The following is a 26,034-nucleotide window of genomic DNA, read 5'->3' as shown; positions in this document are numbered from 1 at the left end:
AAATAAAATTAAAAAGCTCCATCCATACTGAAACAAAAAGAGAGAAGAGCATTACTTTTACAAGCATGCCTAGCTTAGACTTTGACATTTGCTGATTTTTTTTCTGACGCATGGGAAGTCTTGTGAATATTTACTCAGCAAAAGAATGTATGAGTGAGATGAAAGGGAAAAAAAAGAGTTCAAGGGAGTTAAGGAGAAACATAGAGGCCCTTATGAGAGTTACAGAATTGAAATGGCCATAAAAAAACTCCTGTTACATTAAAGGGAGGGGCTGTGGCTCAGTGGTAGAGCATCTGCTCGGCATGCAGAAGGTCCTAGGTTCAATATCTGGCATCTCCAGTTAAAGGGACTAGGCAGGTAGGTGATATGAAAGACCCCTGCCTGACACCCTGGAGAGCGGCTGCTGGTCTGAGTAGACAATACTGACTTTGATGGACTGAGGGTCTGATTCAGTATAAGGCAGCTTCATGTATTCAAGTCTACATTATAGTTTCGAACTTGTGCTGAACCATTCACAAAGATACCAGAAAGGAAAATTACCTCTTTAAATTCTGCTTTGAGTACACAGTGCCCTAACGTTGACTGCCACTGAAGTTTCCTGCCGCTGTGTTTTCCTAGGTAAAAAGTCTTAAATATCTCCTGCAGTTTTACCATCTAAAGAGAAGAAGAACATCAATTCTACTTCATATAAATTTACTAACATTTTCTCATCCAGGTTCTTTCCTTCTCCTCATTTTAATTCACAAAAGCTGCATTAATACTGTAGTTGAGTCTAAGGGAGCAATGCCAAGCAGGCCTACTAGGCAGCCAGTCATTTTATTCAATGAGGCTTACTCCCAGGAAAGTATTCTTAGGATTGCAGCCTTAATCATGCAGTAGTTTCTCTTTGAGTGTGACACTATTATATACACTCAACTATCAGTTATTTCTTTTACATACTTTAAAAAAGGAGAAATAAAGCAGCATTTTAAAAAATCAAATCTTAATTTTTGTCGCTGTATCTTTTAAACTCAGAAACGTTATTTTTGCAACTACAGAAGCATACGCTCATGCCCAATTTACTTATCTCGTTTTATAAGGTATTTTTAATATCCTACCAAGAGACTGACACTATCTCAGACATTTTTGGCACTTGATCACACAGAGCTTTGGAAATTACTAGGTGATTAAATTTTAACTTTTAACCATTCATTTGTATTGGTCAAAGTCAGGCAAAAATAATAACAGTTTTTCATGCTGGCAGTGCAGATAGCCTTACCTCTGATGGCAGATGGACTTCCATAGGCACGTAGGTTGGCCAATAGCCCATAGTCAAGATATTCACTGTGAGTTCAATATTACCAGGTACATTCTGATTTTGCATATACTGCAAGGAGAATCAAACACAGAAGGAATGCCAATTAAAAAATGACAAACAAGTGACAGGCATTATTTGTCAGATTCTGTACAAATAAATATGAATTATATTTGTATCCTGGCATTTCTCCAAAGAGCTCAGGGTGGCCCTTATTACTACAAACAACCAAAATGGATAGCTTAGGCAAAAAGAAAATGGCTATATTCTGATGGCATCACAATCCTGTGACTATTCCTGTCAGGTGTGAAGATAGCATGTCATGGTGCTTGTCAGAGAAAGCTTTCTGGTTTTGGAAGCCTTCACAGAATCATAGCGTTGGAAGGGACAACCAAGGTCATCTAGTCCAACCCCCTGCACAATGCAGGAATTTCACAACTACCTCCCCCACACACCCCCAGTGACCTCTACTCCATGCCCAGAAGATGGCTAAGATCAACCAAACTCCAGTTTGCAATGACATCTGGGAAAACTGGAACTTGTTTCTTCCCTACAAACTGAGATTAAACCATGGTTTAGAGTTCCAGTTTGTAGGGAAGAAGTACATTTCAGTTTCCTCCAGATGCACACATTCAGATTGTCAAAGCAAATTGGTATCTGTTTAAATGCTTTCAAGTAGAAGAAGAGTTTGTTTTTATATGCCAACTTTCTCTACCACTTAAGGGAGAATCAAACCGGCTTACAATCACCCTCTTTCCCACCCCACAACAGACACCCTGTGAAGTAGGTGGGGCTGAGAGCTGTGACTACCCCAAGGTCACCCAGTTGGCCTTATGTGTAGAAATGGGGAAATCAATCCGGTTCACCAGATTAGCGTCCGCCGCTCATGTGGAGGAGTGGGGAATCAAACCCGGTTCTCCAGATTACAGTCCACCCGCTCCAAACCACCGCTCTTAACCATTGCACCACGCTGGCAACTAAATCTTGCATGTGAGGGGAGGAGCGATGGGAGTACACAAGCACTGCAACAAGCTGTGTTTGTCCATGTAATGAATAAATAGCTCCACAGGTCTGAATGCAACCTGTCACCGGCCCATGTTCACCCTGAGTTTCATGGCCAAGTAGAATTTAAACCCAGGCCTCCAGCCCAGTTCCTTTACCCGTTACACCACAACACACGCTCCACCGGGAGGAAAAAAGGCATTACTGCTTTGGCATACAGAAAGCAAATCAAAAGAATTAAAATGAGAGGCAGCTACTCCCATGGTGAGGAAAAATGGGATGCTTGAGAAGGCCCTCTCAAGTATAATTACAAAAGTCTGTTTTACCAAAGTACCAGAAGTGTCTGGAAACCAGAACAAACCCAGAAAGTTATCGCTATGGCAGGTTTTGTATTCATACCTGTTTAAATTGTATCATAATGTCTTTAGAAAGTTCCATGTCCTTAAACATTCCTTCAAGTTTGCTAGTGAAAGCAGCGCCACATTCTATAAAAGGATATTTTAATTGACATTTCAGTTAGGCTTATTCATTGGATTCCAGCAAAATTTAAAAATGTGTTGTTAACCAGACATCGCAAAGAGATCCCATTACAGCACAAAGCAAAGATGGAGCAATTAAAACAATGCTGACTGAAAACAGAACATGCAGGGTCAATTTACAACTATAAGATTGGGCCTAGAAGGTAATTATTTAAAACACTGCATCAAACACAAGAGTCCTGTAGCACTTTAGAACATTCATAATTACAGAACTGAGTTTTTCCATCAGCCATAACCCTAACTAGGCTGTAGCCCACGAAATCTCACATCAAAACAAATTCCACAATCAAGTGCCACAAGATTTTTGTTGATGTTCTCTTTGTTAAGACCAACGCGGCTTAGAAAATCCTGAGTGACCAAGCACTGGACTACGTTATGTTGAAACAAAGGTCCAGCTTCAAGGAGGTAAAGCTCAGATTTGTGGGAAAATCGTCAGCCAGCATATTTACTCAGAAGAAGCCCACTAAAAATCACTGGAATTGGTTTCCAAGAACAGGCAGGAGATCACACAGTTAAAACTTGCCGCTGGTATTTGCTGATATCAGATAAACAGTTTTTGCATCAGCCTGATGTAAGCGTGCATACTTTAATACAGACAGTATTGGGAAGCGTGCATACTTTAATACAGACAGTATTGGGAAGGACTGGTGCAAACTTCTCATTCAGCACAAGTGTCCCCCTTTAGAGCAACAGCTCCTTACCCCAAAAAGGGGATGTACTCCTGGAGTTGCCTGTGCCTGCCCTGACACTGCACGGGAAAACTCTAGCACAAATCGGAGTGCCACATCTCCCTCAGAACTCCTAGATGGACTTTGTTTTCACACCCATAGTGGCTTCACTCCATTAAAGCCATCTTTCTTGATTCAACCTTTTCTAAAAAGTGTCAGGTTACCTACATTCACTATTTGCTTCCTTCTGAATTTAGCTGCTCGTTAACGTAAAACCCTTTAAACAGAACATTCTAAAGTCATTCGGGGCTGCTCCGTTTGACATTTTTTCTGACAGAAGGGAATCTCTGCATAGGAAACAACAGGCTCAACGCCTGTGAAGAATGATGAAGTGACCTCCTGCAATTATGGATACTGAGGAGCTTCAAGCATGTGATCTCCCCCACTACACTGAAAAATGACGGTAGAGACACAGTGTGAGGGAAACTGTTCTCAGACCGTTTGGTTAAAACACTGCTTCGTTGCAAATACATCCATGCATGTAGCATTTATAACAGGAGGGAAACACAGAGACAACCTGAACAAGCAGAATTTAGAGAACAAAAGAAAACCTTACCATGTTTGAGTTTCGAAAGCATGGATTTCTCAGCATCAACTGATGCACTTTTGCCCACTAATAGCCGCTTAGCTAGATCTTTTTTGTAAAAGGCCTCAAAAACATCCTTGCCTGCAGAAGACAGAAGATTCATTTTTTTAAAAGCCCCAGTGGAATTTTAACCATAGCCCCTTCACCACATGTTAGAGATGAGCAACTAGCGGCTCCTGGATCTCCTGAAGGGAATAATTCAGCTTGCAGATCCATACCCGCACTTGCCAACCCAGAGAAAGAGCAGAAGGGGACCGAGAGCTTGCTGTGGAGACATGGAGCTTGCCAGAAGCTAACTTCAGAAGACAGCAGGCAATATCCATGGTGCATCCCAGCTTGGGGGGCGGGGTGTCATGCGTTTTCAAAGTGGGGGGAAAATAATTTTTTCAAGAGTCTTTACACTATACTGGTGATGCGTATAGAGGAGTTCAAATCTGTTCAGAGTAATGAATATACTTGATTCTTATTTACCCTATATTCGGACATCAACCTAGTTGAGACCCCAACTAAAGAAAGCAATCACCCATAGTCAACTGAGAGGACGGCAGCTACACAACTAACTCTGCATTCTTTAAACCTTGTACTGAACCTACTTTCAAGGTTGTTTACTTGTGTAACTGCTCAACGCTAGAGAAAAGTTCAGCTCTTACCGTATATGAACCTAAATATAATCATAATTTTATCCAGCATCTTTTCGAGCTCTTCATCAGTAGCCTCTTTGTTGCCCGCCCGAAGCTTTGAGTCTACATACTTGGCTGAAACAAAAACAGAACAAAGGGTGTGACAGGATCTGAACATGAATGCCTTCAGTTTACTCTAGAGCAGGCCCTGTAACCTCCATGCTGCTGCTTATAATCAACAAGGAATGCTCTGCAGGCCATGTCCAACTCTGGCTCTGACAACATGAACATCTCTGTAGAAAGGAAACACATTGAATCTAATACTCAGATCATAGGAACACACAGAAAGACTTCTCTCTCCAGCCTGCCTATTTTACTAGCCAAAGTACAGCTGAAGCCTGATTGGAGCTGGGCCCCGATGTAATTTCAAATTAAGCCAAGGGTACAAATCCTAGTTATGAGCACAATTAACTGATCTATGTGTTTTAATTGTGATGAAATCTTCCCTAAATACATCTCGAAAGATTTCCCTATTTGATGCTCATTTCATGCTAAAATGTAGTCCTCTCTAATTTTATCCACTAGCGCTGCTTTTAACACCCACCCCCAACAAAAGTTGGTTTCTCTGAATTCATGAACATCTTATTTAGAACAAAGGTTTTGCCTTGTCAGATATTACTGTAAACTTAAACAAGGCATTTCTACCCTCCCCCCGGGCCCCAGGCAAATGCAGTCTGCAAAAGTGAATCCAGGCAACAGCCTATTCTGAGAGTGACATGTTGGATGGCCAAAAGATTTAGGGCCTTTTCTGCCCTAGTGCCATAGATCTAGCTCTCCCCTCCCATATACATTCACCTGGCATGAAATCTTTTAAGTTTCAGCACCAGATAAAAACTTTTTACTCAGTCATTTTTTGTTGTATTTTAGCTGACCTGCCTTAATAGCTTTTTCACCTTAATAATGAAACTTTAAATCCATATTTACTGTTATGATGCTTTAGTGTCTTTTATTGATCATTGTGACTTGCCGAATTGTTTTTGCTGAAGGATTTTTATGCCAATCATTTTAATTATTCATTGATACTTCTGCTGTTGGATGCATTGGCTGTTTTAGAATTACACTATTACTTGCTTTTTTTGTTTTATTAGTTCTTTTAGAACCTGTGGGAAATTAATGGCTGTTTGTAAGCCTAAATGTTTTAAGTAAACCAAATAAACAAACACAACCTTGAACGGCAAGGGTAGTGCTACAGAAATTAAACAGGAAGTTCCACCAGGGATAAACAGACCCAGTAGCTGGAGAATTTTCTGCAAGTCAAACTAGCGGCTGAAAGCGTCTCTCCCTCCCCCCTCCAAGCTCCAGCAACTGGTGGATGTTCTAAAATCCATGGACAGCCCATAATTTTGACATTCAGCTTGTGAAAGCAACAGCATGGCTTTGACTGAGAAATCGTAACACAAGATTAAGTATTCTTGAAGTTTTAGACCATACCTGTGTAGCAAAGATTTGAAATTTGGTAAGCTTAATATTTTCTACCATATATTTGTCTCAGTTTTATTAAATGTGAAGCTCCGATGCTTGCTGGTTGTGAAAAGGAAGTCTAAAGCAGTATAATCAGCATTCCTCATACAGGGGATGAACCGACAGCACATTTGTGATCAGACTAGCAAGCCACAATTTTCAGGACTAAGAACTAATGTTCTTGTTGACATCCTAAATGGAAAGCCATGGCATAATGAAAAACATACCTATGAGCTCAGCAGGTTTATTTGGTCTTTTGTTGATAAAAGTTTCAAAGGCTTCTTTCATGGCATTGACAAACTTCTCATTCTTCAGAAAGCAAATATCAATGATATGATCAACTTTATCCTTAAAGTCAAGCAGTTCTTGGACCATGGTTTTGTCTTTTTCTGGATTAATTACAATGGTGCTACCAAATGCCTGTCAAATAAAAACATCACATCAAGCAAGCCTGCTGGCTGCAATGGACAAACCAGTTTAAGTTATAACTTGTTGGCACCCAATCAGCAAATCATAGGAAGAAAGCCCATATATGTCATTTTAACCGCAACTCACTTCATTTTACTGTAAACAAGATTCTGTTATGCTGTGGCTGCAAAAGCATGCATTACTACAACCACCTGCACAATGGCATCCAGAAGGAAAAAAACACACCTTCTGGTGACTCAACAGTTTCCTTGACAACTCAAGGATTCCATGGCCATTTATGCATGGAAGCTTTTGCCTTGGATTTGCTGCTCTATAGAGGCACATTTTCCCCATCCAAATTCTCAAAACTCTGCATGGGGGGCTTATTGTGGAGTTTTGAAAATTTGGATGGGGAACATGTGCATCTAGAGAGCAGCAAATCCAAGGCAAAACCTCCCATGCATAAATGGCCCAAGAGAATTAAAAGCTTCAGAGTAATTTTATCTGGTATTCCACATACTTTTGTTTCTATGAGCACAATCCTAAAGGGAGGGCGCGCGAATTGGCATAGGAGCCGGTGTGACCTTGCACAGGTGTAAGTGCCCGTTTATCCTAGGATAAGGGGCACTTAAGCCAGCACAGGAGGCATTCATGCCGGCCCCGGGAGGCCCCGGCAATGTGCGGGCCCCACTGCTGGTACTGCCTCCTGGCAGAATTACAACAGGGCTAGTCCCTCCACTGGCATCCTGGGAGGCGTTCTCGGGGGTGGGGCTGCCTTTAGGCAGCTTCCTAACCCCTTTCATCCTGGGAATGCCTCCTCGAGTTGCAGCTTTTTTGGTGGCATAGTCTCACTGTTTTCTATGGGGGCATTTCCCCCATTTTCCATTTTAAATTGCTTTTGTTTTCTCCACGGCGGCCGGGAAGCCTCTGTAAAGGTGCCATGGCTGTGCTGCTCCCAGTCACCACACATCCTCCCCGCCCCCAGGAATGGGCTGTATGTTAGCACATTTGTGAAATGCACAAGTGCATATGAACATGCAAAAATGGTTTAGAGAAAGCTGGATCATTTGTTCCTCTAGTCCAGTGTTGTTTACTCTGACAGTTTCTGAGCCTCAGGCCAAAATCTTGCCATCCTTGGACCCCGTATGCAGGAAAAACTCCTTTCCTAATTAAAATTTACAGCATCCCCTTGGGAAAAATTACAACAAGATTCATACTCGTGGCCCAAGCAACAGAGAGCAGCAAGAGTCTTGATCCATGTACTGTACAAAGTACTCTGCATGTACAATGAAAGAACTGGTTCACAAAAGCCTGTGGAGTTACAAGACATGACGTTTTGCCTCCTGATTTTCAGTTAAAAGGATGCCCAACTGCCTTAACACATGCTTATCTCCTTAAAAAAAAAAAAAGAACAAAAAAACAACACATGGCAACATTTACCGTACCACACACTTTCCACCCACTCATGCCACATCTACTCTGTGAATCAGACTAATGACACAAGCAAATCCTGCCACCTGGTCTCAAGGCACAACAAGCACGCACTGTTTACTTCAAACCATTTCTAGTACCAAGGCAGACTTAGTCAAACTGATGCAGAAATTGTTGAGATGATTTTTAAAACGTTACTCTATAGGAAAAGGAGTGAAAATTCAAAATGGAGCTATAAATATGTGAAAAAGAATCAGATTTGGGTAGAAAGACACCACTCTGTGGGTGAAACTATTTCCGACTTTCTTGCCTCCCCATTCCTGTTGTAGCCCCAAATACCTCCTAATGTTTTGCAGCTGATTATCCAGCCGAGGACATTTCAAGACACAAAATATAATTGATCCAACACAAGTTTTATTATATTGATGAAAACCTGGCACAGTCCACATCTGACTACTTATTCAATTCCTTGATCCCATGATTTGTATATAGGAATATTTTGCTTTGGCCTTTGTCTTTTAGCAATAAACCTATTAATAATAGTAAACAGGATACTTTCCCCACAGCAGTAAACGTAAGACCTGTTCCTAAGTTGACAGAGAGAAGTTAGTCACATGTCTGTACCTTTATATATTCGATCCAGTGCTGCAAGAGAACTTGCACACCGCCTTTCACCCTGCTGAACAGCTGATACAGTAGAGACAAATCTTGAATTCGGTTTTCATCCAGAAGATGGTTTAAACCTGCAAGTTTTCAATATTAAAGCGCATCACAGTAATTCCAAATTAATGCATGCTTGTTCAACAAAAACAAATGTTAAATTTCAGCTCAGTTCATAAGACAACAGACCATTTCTTCCCATTACTGTTTTGGTTACAAGAAGTTTGCCACAACAAAACAAGGGTGGGAAACAGTAATTCTACCGTGTTTCTGTTGCCAGTTTCTTTCATGGACAAAGGCTGTTGAAAACCAGGACAAATTAGAATACAGAAGGAACTACAAGTATAATTAAAAGAAAACAGATAGAAAGCAAAAGCTCAAACCCTCTCTGAACACTTAACAAAAGCTCTGACTTCTCACTCTGGCTTCTAAATATTAAGCGAAAACTGGACATTCCATGAGGGTCTCACTATGTTCTCCTTTGAAAAATAAAAAGCTCAGATTTCTGAGGGAAGTGTCCACATTCCACAATTTTACGCACAATTGTTATGGTGTTCAGGCTCCTTGTTCCCATTCTACATAATCAGATAGACCAACTTGAATGCTTTCATCCTTCCCCGCACAATATTAAATATAAAATATCATTATATATCTAATTGTGACTTGGGCCACAGTGTGCAGATCAAAAAAATCCACACAAAGGGCCAGGGGCAGGCAGGGGAATTTCCCCCCTACAAGCCTGAGGGAAGCCACTTTGGGGCTTGTTAGGCAAACCACAACTGAAGATTCCAAGCCCCAGTTACCATGTCAGCACAATGGGGGGATTACAGACTACAAAAGGAAAAATAAGAGGGAGGAGGAGCAATAAGGTAGAAATGGAAAAGCTGAAGATGGGGGAGGGAAAGGGATAAATGTATGTGTGTGTGTGAAGCTGCCAGTGGGAGAAAGGGAAAATATGAAGTCGGTAAATGGTGGAGGCGAAAAGGGGAGAGGCTGCTGACATTACCAAGTGCAGCCAAAGAGGAAATGTAAGAGGGAGACGGGACATGAGACACCACCCTACCATGAGTTCTCTCAGATCCCACACTTTTATTAATAGTGGTGTGTGTTCCTAATGACTTCAGGCAATTAAAAAAACTTCTTTTCTCCCAGCAGACTTTGATACAACATTGGTATAATTCCTGAAGAAGCACTGGTATCATTCCCCATTGGTAGTACTTTTTCATGTGTATCATCGTTCACCCACTCACTTAACATGCAGTTACTTAATGTATTTAAGTAATCGTACATTAATACTCCTTTAGCAGGGACATAAGGTTTGCGCAGGTTTCACCACCTTGCTTTGAAGAGCACATTATCTTATGATCACAAAGTGTGATTTATTGCCAGGTTTAAAGCAGGGAAGTGTTTATGCAGCAGTTTATCTGCCTCACCTTACCGCCAAAAGGCTTGGAAAATACTTTGCCACAAAATAGCACAATGTAAGCTTTGATATTCAGCACTCCTGAAGAATAGAGGTTCCAGTTAATCAAATGTGTGAGATATTCAAGCTTATTTCCCTGTTCCACCACTACATGGAGGAAACTTCCACCCCTTGGGGAATGCCATGGCAATAGCTCCCAAGCTTGGCAGGACTCTTCCCCTCCCCACCAGCCACAGAGCCATCCTGCACGGCAGGCAGACAAACGGACTAACTGCCAAGAGCCCTCCAGCAGAGCTCGCGCCTGACAGCTTGAGGCAGACTGAGGGGGAAGGAGGTGACCAAGGATGAGGTCAACTGGCACTGCTGGCTGTGAGAAGCCCAGCAACAGCTGGAAGCATCAAGCTGCCCAAGCTGGAAATGTGGGAGCCTCCAGATATCTGGATATGGTGGCTGGGGTGGGAGTGGGCAATGCAGATAAACTAACTTTTCTGGATATTCAAGTGCTGGACAGCAAAGCTTTCACTATACATTTTGCCTGTTCATGATACATGATCGTTACAAACTCTTATCCATGTTTGCTTTTATTTCTAGCGTCAATCATCTTTACTCCAAAAATACATCATACAACACTGCTGTGACTCCTTACCTTTGGCAGGGAGAGTGGGACTTGTGGCCCCCTCCTAACCATTCAATGCTATTTCATGAACTGAGTAGCAAAGGGGGTTAAAAAGAAGCAGCACCTGACCGTGTCATTTCCTTTCAGCACAGGAACTGAAAGCCCCGAAGAAGCAGTAAACAGAAAGATTTCTATAAAGAAAAATAGATTACCTTTCTGTAGAATGGCTGTTAAATGTTCACCTAGTAGCTGTTTTTCTACAGTAGCAATTAGTGGTTTCCTATAGGAAAAATGTTTAGAATTACATTCCTTTGGCTCACCATTAACCATTTTCAATCCAACGGGAACACTAGGAGTAGCTATGCTTCATATGGTAATATCCCAACGATTATAACAGTGTCATGGTTAGCATGACTCAGTTTGCATCCTCCTCCTTTCTTAAAAAGGCAGAACAAGACAAACTGACCAATGAATACACACAACACTGTGGCTCTTTTCTGATTTTGGGAGAAAGAATTTTAACTCTTCTCCATAGATAGGAAGATCAGTTATTTTCAGGAACACATTTTGAGCTAAATACAATTCAGGCACACCATCAACATACGTGGGTACTTTAAAGCTTAAGGGGAATGGGGGTTGGGAATGGCAGGAAAAGGCCATGTCTTGAGGAGTTTACGTTCTCAGTTGCTATAGGTGAGAAAGCAAAGGAAGAGACAATGGTAGCAGCTGATGGAAGTATAGCTTGCAACATGACCCCACATACCAGAAAAAAGCAGTTACTGAGATTTACATCCAAGGTTATTGCATACTTACTGGGTGCTTTGATCCAAGTATGTGATAATCCTGTCTTGCTCTTCCTCCAGACGTTTGTTGACATGATGAAGATATTCTGGAACCTGCCAGATTGAGTAAATTACATAGAAAAGTTAAACAAAGACAATGAAACCATCCCAAAAGCTGCATATGACACAGCTTTCTTGAGAGCCAAACCTGAAGACTGGACATGCAAGTCATACCACTGATACTATGCTTACTGTTAGCCACTCTCAGTGGGACAGAAAATGTCATGGGAGGTACCACTTCACTCTTGAAGTTAGGAGGTAAACAGCCACCTAGCCACCCACAAGCAACAGGACAACAAAATACCTCTCTTTCTTGCATGAGTCTCTGTCCTTCTGCTGCATACAGCCGATTCGTCTCTTCCAAAAATCTATGTTCAAAAGAATCTTGATAAATCTGCGGGGGAACAAATAGAAGTGAATTTTTTTTAAAAAGATGATCCTATACCTACTCTTATACAGGCTTAAACAGTGAACTGTGCCTTACTTACTTGCAAATCTGAAAGCATGCTGAGAAGGCTGCGGAGCAAGCTCCTGTCAATAGCCTCGCCATTTCTCTCTCTCTCAATCAACAGAAGAATGCCATCAATGGTCTTGGTCTGAACTTTCTGATCACTAATTATATGAGTCCTGAACAACTCTAGCCCCATATCCCTGAAGAAACAAAAACACACAAAAATTAAAACAGAGTCCACTGGCATAGCTAGAGTTATACCAGACACCTTGGAATATGTTTATTTTGTTCCAAGTGGTTAGCCACCTAAGTAGAAGCCTTAGGGCCTGGTTGGACATTATTTTCTGAACACTGTATGAGGGATTGAGTCATAGTTTTCCAGGTTCCCGTGGCATGAACCCTCTAGCAATGTAATGGTTGACTTAAGAGTGCAATCCAAAGGGGGATTACTCCGGCCCTGGTGCAGCCACGCCACCTCCTCAGCAGCTTGCTGCTAAGTGTAGCAAGTCGAAAATGCCTTTTGCAAGAAAACCTGTGGAACTCTCCACTGAGTTCCATGAGGCTACGCCTATCTTTTTGTAAGCATAACTTGGTACCTGCAAAAAGGGGTGTTCCCGGACTGCAAGGGCTTAGGAAGCTGGCTGATCTGCCCCAGGAACAGCCCCTCTGAAGGGGTGCGAGCCCCTCCACCTGGAAAACGCTGCTGGCAAGGCTGTGCTGGTGCCCACGCCTCTTGCTGCTGTGCAGCTCCCCAGGGCCAGCATGAGTGCCCCCATTAGCTGGCACAAGTGGCACTCATGCTGGCGCTGAGGTCACGCCGGCTCCTGTCCCTCCCCACGCCCCCGGTTAGGATTGTTCTGCCCGAGCAATAAGATTTATCTGGCCCTCTATTGTTTGGCCCTGAACTGTGTCCTGAGAGAAAAGGGTGCAGGTGGGCAAGCCTGATACTTCACAGCACTTCACATACAAAGCTCAGAAATTCTTCATGTCTGACCAGCTAGTCAGTAACTGTCACTTATAAGGTCTTACCAGATTTCACACAGACTAAGCAGATGTACATAGCAAACACATATGTTAGAACACTCAAGGCCACCACATTAGTTAGGAATTTTACTACTCATGGGTACATTTATGCACATGAATTATTTACACTTACATGGGTGGAAATGTAGGTAAATACTAAACATTGGGTACTCTTTCAAACAGAAGGCAAGCATAGCAAAATTTTAAAGTACCTCAGCCTAAACTTGGTTTTTGGTTCTGCCTCTGAAAACTACTGAATTAGCACGGGAGGCTTAGTTGATTCCTAATATGCATTACTGGGCATGACTTAACACTGGACACTATATGATCCCTTAACTGTTATGCCATTAAAATCAGCTCACACAAACTAACCATGCAAGAAAGTTCCTCAATTTAAAGAGAATCTGCATCTTTCAATCAGACAGAAGTGAAGAAATACTCCTAATCTATATTTGACAGAGCATTTGGAAGTCTAAGAAGAATCAATACTGCTATTTTTGATCCTCACCAAATTGATGGCAGCATTGAATTTTGAAGTACGTAGGTTCGATCCAGGAACAAAAAGATACTTCTAATCATTATCTGTAAAGGAAGGAAAAACAAGCCATCAGCACTGCAATAGATTAAGCACTATGTCTATCATATGTGGGCATATAAGAGATTATTCTTGTGCCCTAATCCTAAACATGTTTACTGGGAAGGAAATGCTATCTGTTTCAAAGGGATATACATCCAAATGAGCATGCTTACAAAAGCAAGGTTATAAAGTCCGACATGCTAGCAGACCATAGAGATCACGTTCTCTCTTGCAATCCTTTATGGTGAATCAAGTGCATCCCCCTTTAATGGCCTTTCAATGTGCCAAGTTTCAACAACCAAAACAGATGATCTCACTGGGGACTACTAACTATGCAACTTCATTCTGCCCAGATACTCCCAAAATCTGAGCCACAGTACCTCCAAAAGCTTCTCTTACTTTTGTTAATTTTCAATAAATATGGTCTCAGCTGCTGGGGAATCATTTTAATTAACTTTATATACAATATCTTAATGGCGCTTTTCCCCAGCTGTTTTTATTGTGTAGCACTTTATATTGTTGTTATCCGACCCTAGGCCTGGTGATGGAGCAGAAAAGAAATAAAAATAAACTGCACACAAGAAGGAATATCCTAACAAGATTATTGAAGTATATCATGCAACGATACAACACAGTGAGCTAAGCATAAAATACAGAATCAGCCTTCAGGAGGTGCAAATCTGACAAAATTGTCAGAATCCTGGTAAGCAGTAAGACAAAAATTATGTTCTAAAAACTCTTAAATATTTCTGACGTCATGACTAGCAAAAGGTTATGTTTGTGTGAATATCAGATTGAGGGTTATTTAAAGGTAAAGGTAGTCCCCTGTGCAAGCACCGGGACATTACTGACCCATAGAATGACGTGACATCCCAACATTTACTGAGCAGATTTTGTTTATGAGGTGGTTTGCCATTGCCTCCCCCAGTCATCCACACTTTACCCCCAGCAAGCTGGTACTCATTTTACTGAGCTTGGAAGGATGGAAGGCTGAGTCAGCCTTGAGCTGGCTACCTGAAACCGACTTCCCTCAGGATCGACCTCAGGTCGTGAGCAGAGCTTTGACTGCAGTACTGCAGCTTCCCACTCTGCATGAAAATTATTTGCATGCAATGTGAACACACACATACACTAAGGTTCAGATCCAAAGATCATGCTGCACAAGCAGAAAACATTTGTGTTCACACAGGTGTACACATTGCCAGTCCTCCTCCCCCACATCTACCTGCTCTCCTTGAAAAGCCGCTTAAGGGTCCTGGACCTTCCAGGCAAGATTTTAGGGAGCAGCAGGCAGAGGCCTATGAACCAAGCTTACACAAAGACTCTTTGAAAAGAAACCTTACCATTTGTCGGCAATGGTCTTGCCAACATCTGTCTATTTTCTTGAGAAAAAGAACACTGTCCAATGAATCCATAAGGAAGCAGTTAAGAATGTCATAACCAAATACGATGTATAAAACCAAAAAGGCTAATGACACAACAGTTTTGCATAATCATTAATTTTGAAAATATAACTCAAAAATCCAAGCTAAATTTTAAAGTGTTTGTATGTTTTTATTTTGGACACAGCTCCTCAGCCCAAGACATGTTTGCCTAAAGTCAGCTAAAAGCACAGACACCAGAACTAACATCTAATCCCCAATGCTAATAAAAGGGGGTACGGTGTTTATCAGACATTTACTGGGGTGCAGCTCTGTAGAAATCAGTTGAAGCCTAGCCATATAGGAAACTAGCCTTCCAAGTCATGTGCCCAAATTTGGTATCAACATCCACAACTTATTCTGTGATTAGATGATGTCACAACTGCACACAGAACTTTGAACATGCCCACGATTTTCCTGTCATTTTCCTTTCAAAAGCTTCAGACCTCAAACTGCTCCCTTTCACTAAAAAAAATCACTGAGGGATGGGCAAAGGAACAGCTTGGAGAGCAAGGGAAGACAATGCAGACATCTCTAGATTGTGGCCTTTAGAAGAACAGCCACAGATTATGAGATTCTTCAGGTACTGTAATGACCCATTTGAATACTTGACTTTTTATTCTGCATCAGCCCCCAATCTCTAAAATTACAGTATAAACACAGAAGATATCCAAATCTGCAATGGATATGGAGTGACATGCTCCTTGGGGGGAATATAAAAGCTTAGTTATGATTAGAACCCCATTTAATTACAGGGTTGTAGGTAAGCTCATCATCATTGAATGTAAGATACTTCTCCTGTTAAAATATTCTATGAATGTTTGAATGTTCCTTTGGGGAGGAGCTGTGGCTCAGTGGTAGAGCATCTGCTTGGCATGCAGAAGGTCCCAGGTTCAATCCCCGGCATCTCCAGTTAAAGGGATTAGGCAGGTAGGTGATGTGAAAGATCCCTGCTTGAGACCTGAAGAGCCGCTGCCAGTCTGGGTAGACAATACTGACTTTGATGGACCAAGGGTCTGATTCAGTATAAGGCATCTTCATTTGTGTTTGTGTATGAGAGTTAAAAATTAATATCTTCCTTCCTTCTGTCAGTAACTTCTGCTCAAGTTTGTGATGTATACAATGAAGCTGCCAATATCTTAAATAGTTAGACTGATCAACTCTCCCTCTAATACTGTACTACTATATCTTCCAAACTCGCATACAATCATTAGGTTTTGCACTATCCCTTTACAAAGAGACTCAGTATCATTACACAGTCTTGGCACAAATAATGATTCTGGATGCTTCTTAATCCATGAGATTATCAGAATGCTGTCTACAGGAATCCAAAGCCAGAGACAAGCAGGTAACATTCCTTTCTGTTCCATCAATGGTTTATAAATCAAAAGGATATTCTCTAAACTGATGAATCTGTGCTTTGATGTGGTCTTCACAGATCTGTCTTAACTGTTTGTACAAATTTGCAGAAATCTTGTAGGAGCAGAGATTTTCAACAGCCTGAAAAGGAACAAAAAGAGAGTCAGAGATACAGATCAAGAAAAAAAATCAAAATTAAAAAAATGTACATGGCACCACTGGCTTTGATTTCATAATCCCCTCTCTAATACAAAACTGTTTAGCATTTTTATTCAATAATTAGCTTTACATCATCACCCCTAAAAAGACTCACGACCCAACATGAGGAAGTAACGAATAACACCATTTCCAACTATATAGCGCATCAGTTGTTTTGGCAATGACTTTGAGCACATTACCAACTATGAAAATGAATTATAGCTTAGGCTTGCTAAAAGAAACACATATGATTTGTTTTCTATAGCAAAAAGATATGGTTTCCAAGACTGTATCCCTTTGGGTTCAAGGAGAGTTGTATTCCAAGAGCCACAGCAACAGAACAAATTCACTAATGTTCTCCTACCAGCATTTGCTCCATTCACCTTCTCAGCTGTGGGGGACACAGTTTATGAGGATGAGACATCTTTCTCAATAACTCAAAGAGACTTAACTAGGACACCAGAAAAATATTTCTAATGATACTGCCATCCTCTGGAAATACCTAATGCATATTGGTCTAGCACAAATTCTGCATGGGTACAACAGGGAAAAGAAAACATGGAAGGTGAAAAGAGGCCAGATGTACAATCCTTCCTTTAGCAACGGCTTTTCTAACCCAGCTCCATTAGCAGGCATTACTCTGCCACATGTGATGGGCTTCAATTAGTTGATCCATCCCCTGGTACAGAGGAAGGATTCTTGGAATTTGTACCCATGAGTACCCACTTGGAATTTGTATCGTCACTGTGAAGCTATAATCAGCAGAAAGCAACTGTTTGGAGCTCCTACAGAGTCCCAAGCTGATGAGGGCCTGACACTGGCTGAAGGTATGAGCTTCCTTGAGGATAGGCTTCCCTAGAGCTTAGTGTTTTTTTTCCAAAGGAGTCTGCCCTATCCAATCAAGACTAACAGTGCAATCCTAAGGAGAATTACTCCAATCTAAGCCCACTAAATTAATGGGCTTAGACTGGAGTAACTCTCCTCAGGAATGCAATGTAAGATGGTTCCAAAGGTACCAAGGAGGCAGACTCACTGAGCATTGCTCCCAAGTTCTTTCACGATGTCCTACAAACTACATTTGCTTTCTAACAGCAGATGCCATTTCAATTCATGTGTGGTATTTGGATACAATCTGCTAAACTCATCTGTCCACTCTCTATACATTTAAATAGGATACCAACTACTGTATTCCACACTGATTTGGATAACTTAGAGACCAAGAGTAGAACAGACTGCAGTCCCCCCCTCCTCTTCACTGGGTACAAAAGCTTGGAGGCAACAGAAGCACTTAATAACCCTATGGTTATATCAACAAGCAGTACATGGAAAGGAAGAATACCAAAAAAAGATCTCAGACCTAGGAAATGAGCAATATTCAGACAAAGAATGCTGCTACTTCCACCCCAACTCTATGCTTTAATTTTGCTTAGCATAGATTTGCTGGAGATTATAATTCCAGCACAAGTTACATGCTTGTTTGGGTCAAAAGGTGCGATGGGCAGCACTTAACTCCTGCATGACAACTACAAACTACAGAGGTGGCTCAATATAGTAGCAAAGCAGATCAGCCACAAAGTCCCTAGTTTAATTTTCACCTCATTCACTATCTATCAACCTCAACCACCACATCTGCAATATAGGGATAATAATGGTCTACTGAGAATGAACGTGGAGGGCTCTGAAAGCTTCAAGTGTATTACAGAAATGCTAAGACAAAGCCTAAGTACACAGAATTGTGCTTGCTTGTATTAATCCTATCAACTGCTGAAATTCAGCCAGGGACAGGGACCTATATTTTCTTCATTTGTACTTAACATTAGTTTTGTTCCTATATAAAGCAGCATATACCTTAAAAGGCACCATATAATCAACTCACTTATAATAAGAATGAATTAACAGAGTTCCCCCAAAAAACTGGGCCGACCTATCTGAGAGGGGGAACTCCCAAGCCACATGAGCTGGGAGAAAGCAGGCTAGAACAAACAGCTATGCTTCGAAGCGATGTAACAAGCATCACAAAAGTGAGATACTCAAAATGCCTGATGCTTTTTCATCACAATTTTTACTGGTAAAGGAAGTAGCTTGCTAACAAGCTTGCTGCTGCTCAAAGCGAGACAAGAAGAAATTCTTTTGAGGTGTGTGGAAGAAAAGGACCACTCTGTTGTGTTTTAGATAATGGTGCCTGAAGAGGCACATTTGGAATTGGATCCATTTGCCAGGCAGCTGCTCTTAAGCAGAACTGGTTTATTTAGCATTCACATCACCAGCAATTTATATGACTATTTTTAACTCAAGGTGTTTATTTTTAGATTCAAACAAATAGTCTCAATAGAAACAACCACCACTAAGCTTGTCGAATCTCTCATACCGGCACAGTTATAGTTTTTGTTTTTAACCAGGGGGTCCATAAAGCGTTGTCTTTAAGAGGCTGATGGACTTCCTGAGAATGCACATAAGGACAGCTAATCCGTAGATGGCTGAATGGACTGACTGAATAAACACAGTTTACCCCAAAGTATGTGCCAAACAATCTTTTGGTAAGCAGCATGCCAAATGAATAATGTTCCAAAATGCAGTCCACTGTAATTGCTATGCATGAGCAAATATAAAACTGCTTAATAAAGTTACTAGCCAACTCTCTTAGAATTGGGTTTTAAGTGGAGGGGGGGGCTGGGTAGTAACCATGAGACCTTATTATAGAGGACACTCACCATTCTATTTCTCATCACTTTTTTCTGAAGGGACTCCAAGGAACAAGACAAGTGTTTAAGAGTCTTTCTTTTGTTATGAAGCTTGGACAGCAAAGCAAAGTTAACCAACACAACAATGTCCAAGCTGATTCTAAAATGCAGTCTCAGAACCAAAGGCTTCCTTGATAAAGGTTCCACCAACAGTCAGTCTGGGGCTACAGAAACTGGTCTTTATCCTGAATGGGAGCCACGACAGACAGACACATTTAAGATTGGACAATCACAGCAGGTTCTGACTTTTATGCAAAATGGTTGAGAACTTTGACCAGGACTACAACGGTAGAATAAAATGCACAATTGCTAGGCCTCACTTGAAATGTCAACATTGACGTAGCAATAAAGCCTTGATCTTTTTTGTCTAACCTTTATCCTATTTTAGCAATGCCTCCTAACAATGATAATTTAAGAAATAATTCTGTTTCTGTTATATCACACAAGTAACAAGTTCCTTTAAATATAAGAATCTCCAATTAATTGTCTTCAAGATCCATACCCTGAAATCTCACACAGCTACATTTGAACCAGAGGTGCTATGTAATGCCCTAAAGTCAGAAGGCTCTGGATTAGATAGTCTTTCAGAAAATATTTGCAACACACTGTAGAAACTGAACCAAAAATCTGTACTTAACATTCTCAAGATGAACACATGGAACTTGAAGAAAGTGCACAAGGAACTCCTCAGACATATCCTTAATTCAATTATGAGATCTTAAATAAGGGTCTGTGGAGTTGTAGTGTAGTTCTACAGGAAAGGTTTTTCAACTTAAGCGTATACTTAACTACAGGTATACATTAAAAATAACTATGAATTCAAAACCATACAGTATTTTATAGTGTTATACTGGTCATATTATCTAATTGCAAAGAAAGAACTACATACAATTTAATACCGAGCCAAAAATGGTTCAAAGCTGCTGTCCAAACAAATATATGCAGCAGCAATAGCACATGGAAAGAAGCATTGATAGATCAATCCACCAAGACAACATAAGCCCATTAAAACTTCATGGATCTGTTTCATTACATTAATCAAATGCTTAGGTTTTTGAGGCCCCTTTAAGGCAATGGAAACTTGTAACTTCTCAGCCAGACAAAAATAGAATTAAAATATTTAAGAGAATGAATTATGGTAAAGGTGATAACAAGCCACTAGTTAAACACCAAAAACTGATAGTTAAGGGCCAAAAACACTGAGGTTATAAATTAGTATCTTGGGGCTAGGAATTATAAATGCATTACGTCAAAATTGTTTTTTGATTTCCTAAGCATACTTTATGGCAATGCTGGGAAAATCCAAAATGCCCAAGTGTTTGAGGCTGATACTTAGAATTTAATATTTTTTCAAGCACTGTTTCCTGTTTTTATTGATGCAGGAAAAGATCACAAATTTAAAAAGCCTCATCCCAGTAAATAAAGACTGTGACTCATTGGCAGTTTAACACCATATATTGGATTCCAGTCTCGGTAACTTTTATTTCCTAGGTTTCTTTAATTAAACTGCATGCAAACCTTTAACTATGCCTATCTAAATAAATAGCTAGAGCAGGGAATTGAGCTCCACCTACTTTTAATATTTAAAAAAAGAAAAATTACAATTACACAAGGCGTTCTAGACAGTTAGCCATGTTATTCTGTTGCAGCAAAACCAAGGGCAGTCTTGTCACACTTTAAAGATTCAACAACTTTATTGTGGCATAAGCTTTCTTGCAATAGATGTATAAAGTATAGCATAATTGGGCAGACATATTACACTGGTACAGAGAGAACACTGTAAAAACTGTACCTCTGAAATTTCATGGTCTTTGGATTGCAGTCTGTGAGTGGCACTATTTTGGATCATCTAGTGCCTTTACACACAGCAAGACCTCCTACAAATTATTGTATGCCAGTATTAAAATTATTGTAGTAAGGTTCTTCATGGACTGTGAGCCACCTTAGAGAATTTTGTTTAAAAAGTAGGCTACAAATGTGTTAAGGATAATAATGATAACAAGAGATGGAATGAAGAAGCTGGAGAGGGGGTGTAGAAGAAAGGTGGAACGGGTAAGACCAAGAGTGAAATAGAAGCAATCTGCAGTAACTGGGACACAGTAAACTATTCATTTCTTTTGCTGAACTATCCAATTTGTTACTCTGAAGAAATGTCTGTGTAAGAGCCCCTACCTTCTACCATGCCATGATACACCTTCGAGTCAAATCACTGCCAGAGAACTTGGCCTTGAAGCAAATGGAGACAGCCATAGGCCAAAGCTGGAGTGAACAGTCCTCACTTCCCTACCAAGTATCACTGTTAAGTTCAGATATTGTTGGGGCAGAACAGGAATGCTCTCTCTGAAGCATGTTTTCCTACCCCCACCACTTCACAAAATAATGAAGGCTGGTCACAATTTTAAAGAGCCACCACAAGTTATTTGGAAAGATTTCCATTATTTCCATTGTGTCAGAAGCCTGGACTCTCAGTCAGCTCAGGTAATTAATTCACTATCTGAACATTCTAACTGGGCTCTTTTTTTTGGGCGGGAAGAAGAGAAAGACAAACAACTGGGATAGAAAACAATGCCAAAAACAAATTGTGTGAACAGGTCCTCATCTAGAGAGGGATTACACCCACAATCCAACCCAAATGAGGAGGTGACAGTACCCCCCCCCTCTGTGGACAAGCCCTAAAACAGGACTGTTTATAGGTATACAGGGATGCATCTGTCACACCGAAGGCTATTAATATTTTATCGCTTACCTGATAGAGCTCTTCTAAATTGTATTTGATTGAAGTACTGTTTTGAATTGCTTCTACAGCTTCCTTCAGTTTTTGCCAGGTTTCATCTGTATAATTTTCAGGCAGTTTAGGTTTGTCTGGAAGATATTAAAAAATCAGAATCCTGCAAATACACAACTAAAAAAAATCAAACTAGAAGCCCAAATAGAGAGCTTTAGACAGTGACCCCCAGATTTACTTCCATGTCAAAACCCAATCTAGGAACAATTTTGTTTTATGGCTACTTGTAAGCATGGTCTCTAAGTGATTTTTGTACACCAGTTTTTACCATGCAAATATATTGGTACATATGCATAACTGTGATTGTCCCCCCTATTTGCTGGGGGGAGAAAACAAGGCAAACAAGGCCCAGAATTCTGTCCAAAAATGCTCCTGTCAGAGCGGTAACTTCTAGAGTCATCCACAATGAAAGGATACAAAACTCTGTGTGGTTTTCCCATTAGCTGTGACTATCCCTTTGCAAGTATTTGGCTGACCTGTGAAACAGCAGAATACTTTTTTCTTTCAGACACCACCCTCAAAATCTTTCATGCTTTCTTGGGTAAACTGAAAACAACAACCCACTCTTAAATATTCAGGGAGCTGTCCTCATGAAATGTTCCAAGTTCAGGAACTCCCCTTCTAGTGAGGTTTACCAAACTTGAGCATCATGTTGTGATGTAAGACTTTTTTCTCTTAGCAAACTGTTAAACAGGGGTAAATAAAGTTTGCTTTACTAGTAGGCTATAAATATTTTTATCATTTTCTACTGGCAGTTTTCTGAAGCAGGTGTCCATATTAAGTATCTATGTACGTGTCACAGTTTCAAACTAGGTTACCAACTACACATATGAATATATGCACAATAGATAAACTACAGCTCTCCAGACATGATGTTTTCTCTTCAATGTCCAATGCAGTTTATATTGTACCAGGTGGTTTTCTGGTTCTGCAGCCACCAATTTGGTCCAAAAACAAATATGTACACTCAAGTAAGTATTCCCATCCTCAAGCATTTTGGCACTTATCAGTTTTGACCAGAACCAAGCACAGAGGAAGGGAGGTCAGAGAAGAGAGACAGACAAGAGGTGTAAATCCTGAATATATTTATGTGTGGTCCTATTAATTTGACGTGTCATATATATCAGAGGCCCAGAGAAAAATGGAAATAACAGATCAATGAGAACTGGACTTTTATAAAAAACCAGGAAGTACATGTTGAAGGGAAGAGGCATACATAATAATTGGAGGCAAATATATGTTGCCTGGGGGGGGGGGAATAAGAACCAGAGATTTCCCCACACAATAAAGCTTCCCTCTGAAAAAAAAAGCACTTTCAAACCTGTCTTACAAGTGAACATGTATTTTTACCTAACTGTCCCTTACATGTACAGGTACTGGTGTTTGCCACAGAACTCCAGTCTGCAGGCCTTTTACATGCCAGGACTCTTCAAAGGCTCAGTTTGTTCAAGAATTTCTTCCTTCATACCTAAGAAAAGTCACCTGGGAGCACAATTGATAGCTCAGCCAAGATTAATTCAGGTTGTCCAATTCTCATTCTACACACCTTCACTGCTGTCTCCATCTGTATATAATCACTTACACCAATTCTAGGTTATTTTCCAATGTAGCCCTTCTCTCACTCGAGAAACTGCCACTTTAATATATATAAATGCAGGAATTTCTTAAAAGGGGCATTGATGTTGAATATATACAACACATTTTTATAGAGCTTAGGTGTAGATTATTTCCCTTTCTCCTTTATATTCTAATAACCTTGTGATGTAGGTTAGACATGAACACACATGAAGCTGCCTTATGTGGAATCAGACCATCAGTTCATCAAGGTCAGCATTGCCTACTTAGACTGGCAGCAGTTCTCCAGCTAGAGGTCTTTCACATCACCTGTCTGATCCTTTTAACTGGAGAGGAGGGGCTGTGACTGAACATCTGCTCAGTGTACAGAAGGTCCCAGGTACAGTCTTTGGGATGTCCTGTTGAAAAGACCAGGCAGTAGGTGATATGGAAGACCTCTACTTGACATGCTGGAGAGCTGCAGCCAGTCTGAGTAGACAATACTGATCTTGATGGACCAATGGTCTGATTCAGTATAAGACAGATTCATGTGTGAGATGCCAGGGATTGAACTTGGAGCCTTCAGCACGCGAAGCAGAGGCTCTTCCACTAAGTCACAGCCCCTCCCCTAAAAGTGACAGGTCTAAGGTCATGCAGTGAGCTTTATGACAGAAAGGGAATTTAAACCTGGGTCTTCCCAGACCTTAGTTCAACACTTAGTATACTACATTGATTCTACCCTCCCCCATCAGACAAGATGAAGTACCCCATGGCAAAGAACCATCATTGTCATCAATTCACATTATATTGGTAGGGTTGACTGTATATTACCGTACCATCCTAATAGGATTCAAGAAGTTGACAATACACAAAGAGCTACTGCTTTGGTCTAACAAAAACTTCTCATATGTGATTTCAAGGGAGGGAGTTCTATTAATTATTGGTACACTGCTCAAATCCACTTATTTTCACAGGCAGTGGCAAAAGGATGCATGCAACTTATATAAGATTCTCCATATGACTGCATGTGGGAGTCGTGTCTCTCAAACATTTCTTAGAAACCATGAGATACATGTTCATAAGTTTTCCAAGCTGCATTTTATATCTATTTGAAAAAAGAGCCAGTTAAGATTCTATTGCTCTACAGTGTTCCCACATTAGCATCACACCAAGCAACTGAACAGAGGCAGAGATATGGAGATGAAGGGTGGAGCTATATAGGAGGCTGGTTCAGGTGTCATCGGTCCTACTTAATTCTCTTGGACAAAGTCCAAAATAGGCTGCAATCTGGAAAGCAGATGATGGGACACATGGCCATTCTCAAGACAGCTTACAGGCTCAGCAATTAGAGGGAGCAGGTTTAACCCACATCAGTGGAGTCTGCACACTCCCATTCACTCATGTGGGAAAAATAAAGTGCTTCACTTGGATGTAGTGAGGACACAATAGGTGGCCCAGCCTCTGATGACATGAGCCTTTACAGGAGAGTACTGAAACTTTTCAGAGATTTTTACAACTTACAGGTCATCCCAACCACACACACAGATGCCAGAGATAAGGAACAACAGCCACCAGTTACCTTTAAAGTTCTTGATCACTAACTTCTTGGCTGAACCAGGTTTACTGTTGGCAAAACTGGAGACAGTGGAGGAGGCAGCTTTGGTCAGGCCATTTGCGTGGTGTCCCACAGCTACTGAGGAAATTAGAAGGCTTTTATTTTTGAGTTGCTGCTGGTGCTGCTGCTGAGAAGAGGCAGCAGGTGATGAAGAGGAAGAAGAGGAAGACTCTTCAGCCATCTTCACATCAAGTCCAATAAAATCCAATGAGTCCTCAAAGCGCAACTTCTTCTGTAGATGATGGTTGGAAGAGGCAACCCCTGAGGAGGAACAGGAGGCAGTAGAAGCAGTGTTGACAGAGGAGGATGTGGAGGAGGAAGAGTTGGTTTTTGAAAGAAGGGATGAGCAGGAGGAGATGGCGTCAACCTCTTCTCTCTCACTGCTGTTACTATTACTATTTAATTTTCTCTTCTTGGAGGAGGAGGACGAGGAGGAGCTACTGCTGCTACCATCAGTGGCAGATCTGACCTCCTGAGCTGCTGCTGCTGAGGGGTTGGGGGAAGAGAAACCTGTGGGAAACATGAACACACAGAGGTGAGCAGGCCGAAGGGCATCAAATCCTTCTGGTGTGGCAGACACGCAGAAAGAGACCGAGTTGGTAGCGGAAGAGCTCTGCCTCGCCGGCGGGATCCACAGCTT

At 41.0% G+C, this 26,034-nt stretch overlaps 1 protein-coding gene across 1 annotated transcript in view; it reads right to left on the bottom strand.

Annotated features, from left to right (window-relative positions):
* CUL4B (cullin 4B) overlaps nucleotides 1–26,034 on the bottom strand; it is a 31,999-nt gene that overhangs the window by 5,240 nt on the left and 725 nt on the right. Inside the window, exons 2-17 of the mRNA XM_056859908.1 lie at nucleotides 25,359–25,904; nucleotides 22,187–22,302; nucleotides 16,539–16,642; nucleotides 15,065–15,134; nucleotides 13,653–13,726; nucleotides 12,159–12,321; nucleotides 11,975–12,064; nucleotides 11,642–11,724; nucleotides 11,041–11,108; nucleotides 8,754–8,872; nucleotides 6,518–6,710; nucleotides 4,800–4,904; nucleotides 4,120–4,230; nucleotides 2,696–2,781; nucleotides 1,259–1,366; nucleotides 541–654 (exon numbers count right to left, since the gene is read on the bottom strand). Of these exons, the coding sequence (XP_056715886.1) occupies nucleotides 541–654; nucleotides 1,259–1,366; nucleotides 2,696–2,781; nucleotides 4,120–4,230; nucleotides 4,800–4,904; nucleotides 6,518–6,710; nucleotides 8,754–8,872; nucleotides 11,041–11,108; nucleotides 11,642–11,724; nucleotides 11,975–12,064; nucleotides 12,159–12,321; nucleotides 13,653–13,726; nucleotides 15,065–15,134; nucleotides 16,539–16,642; nucleotides 22,187–22,302; nucleotides 25,359–25,904 (2,150 nt within the window). The remainder of the gene's footprint in view (nucleotides 1–540; nucleotides 655–1,258; nucleotides 1,367–2,695; nucleotides 2,782–4,119; nucleotides 4,231–4,799; nucleotides 4,905–6,517; nucleotides 6,711–8,753; nucleotides 8,873–11,040; nucleotides 11,109–11,641; nucleotides 11,725–11,974; nucleotides 12,065–12,158; nucleotides 12,322–13,652; nucleotides 13,727–15,064; nucleotides 15,135–16,538; nucleotides 16,643–22,186; nucleotides 22,303–25,358; nucleotides 25,905–26,034) is intronic.

The sequence above is a fragment of the Euleptes europaea genome, chromosome 13 (genome assembly GCF_029931775.1).
Source record: "Euleptes europaea isolate rEulEur1 chromosome 13, rEulEur1.hap1, whole genome shotgun sequence".
Taxonomy (NCBI): domain Eukaryota; kingdom Metazoa; phylum Chordata; class Lepidosauria; order Squamata; family Sphaerodactylidae; genus Euleptes; species Euleptes europaea.
Note: the sequence above shows the minus strand (reverse complement) of the source record. Positions and strands in the feature narration are given on the sequence as shown.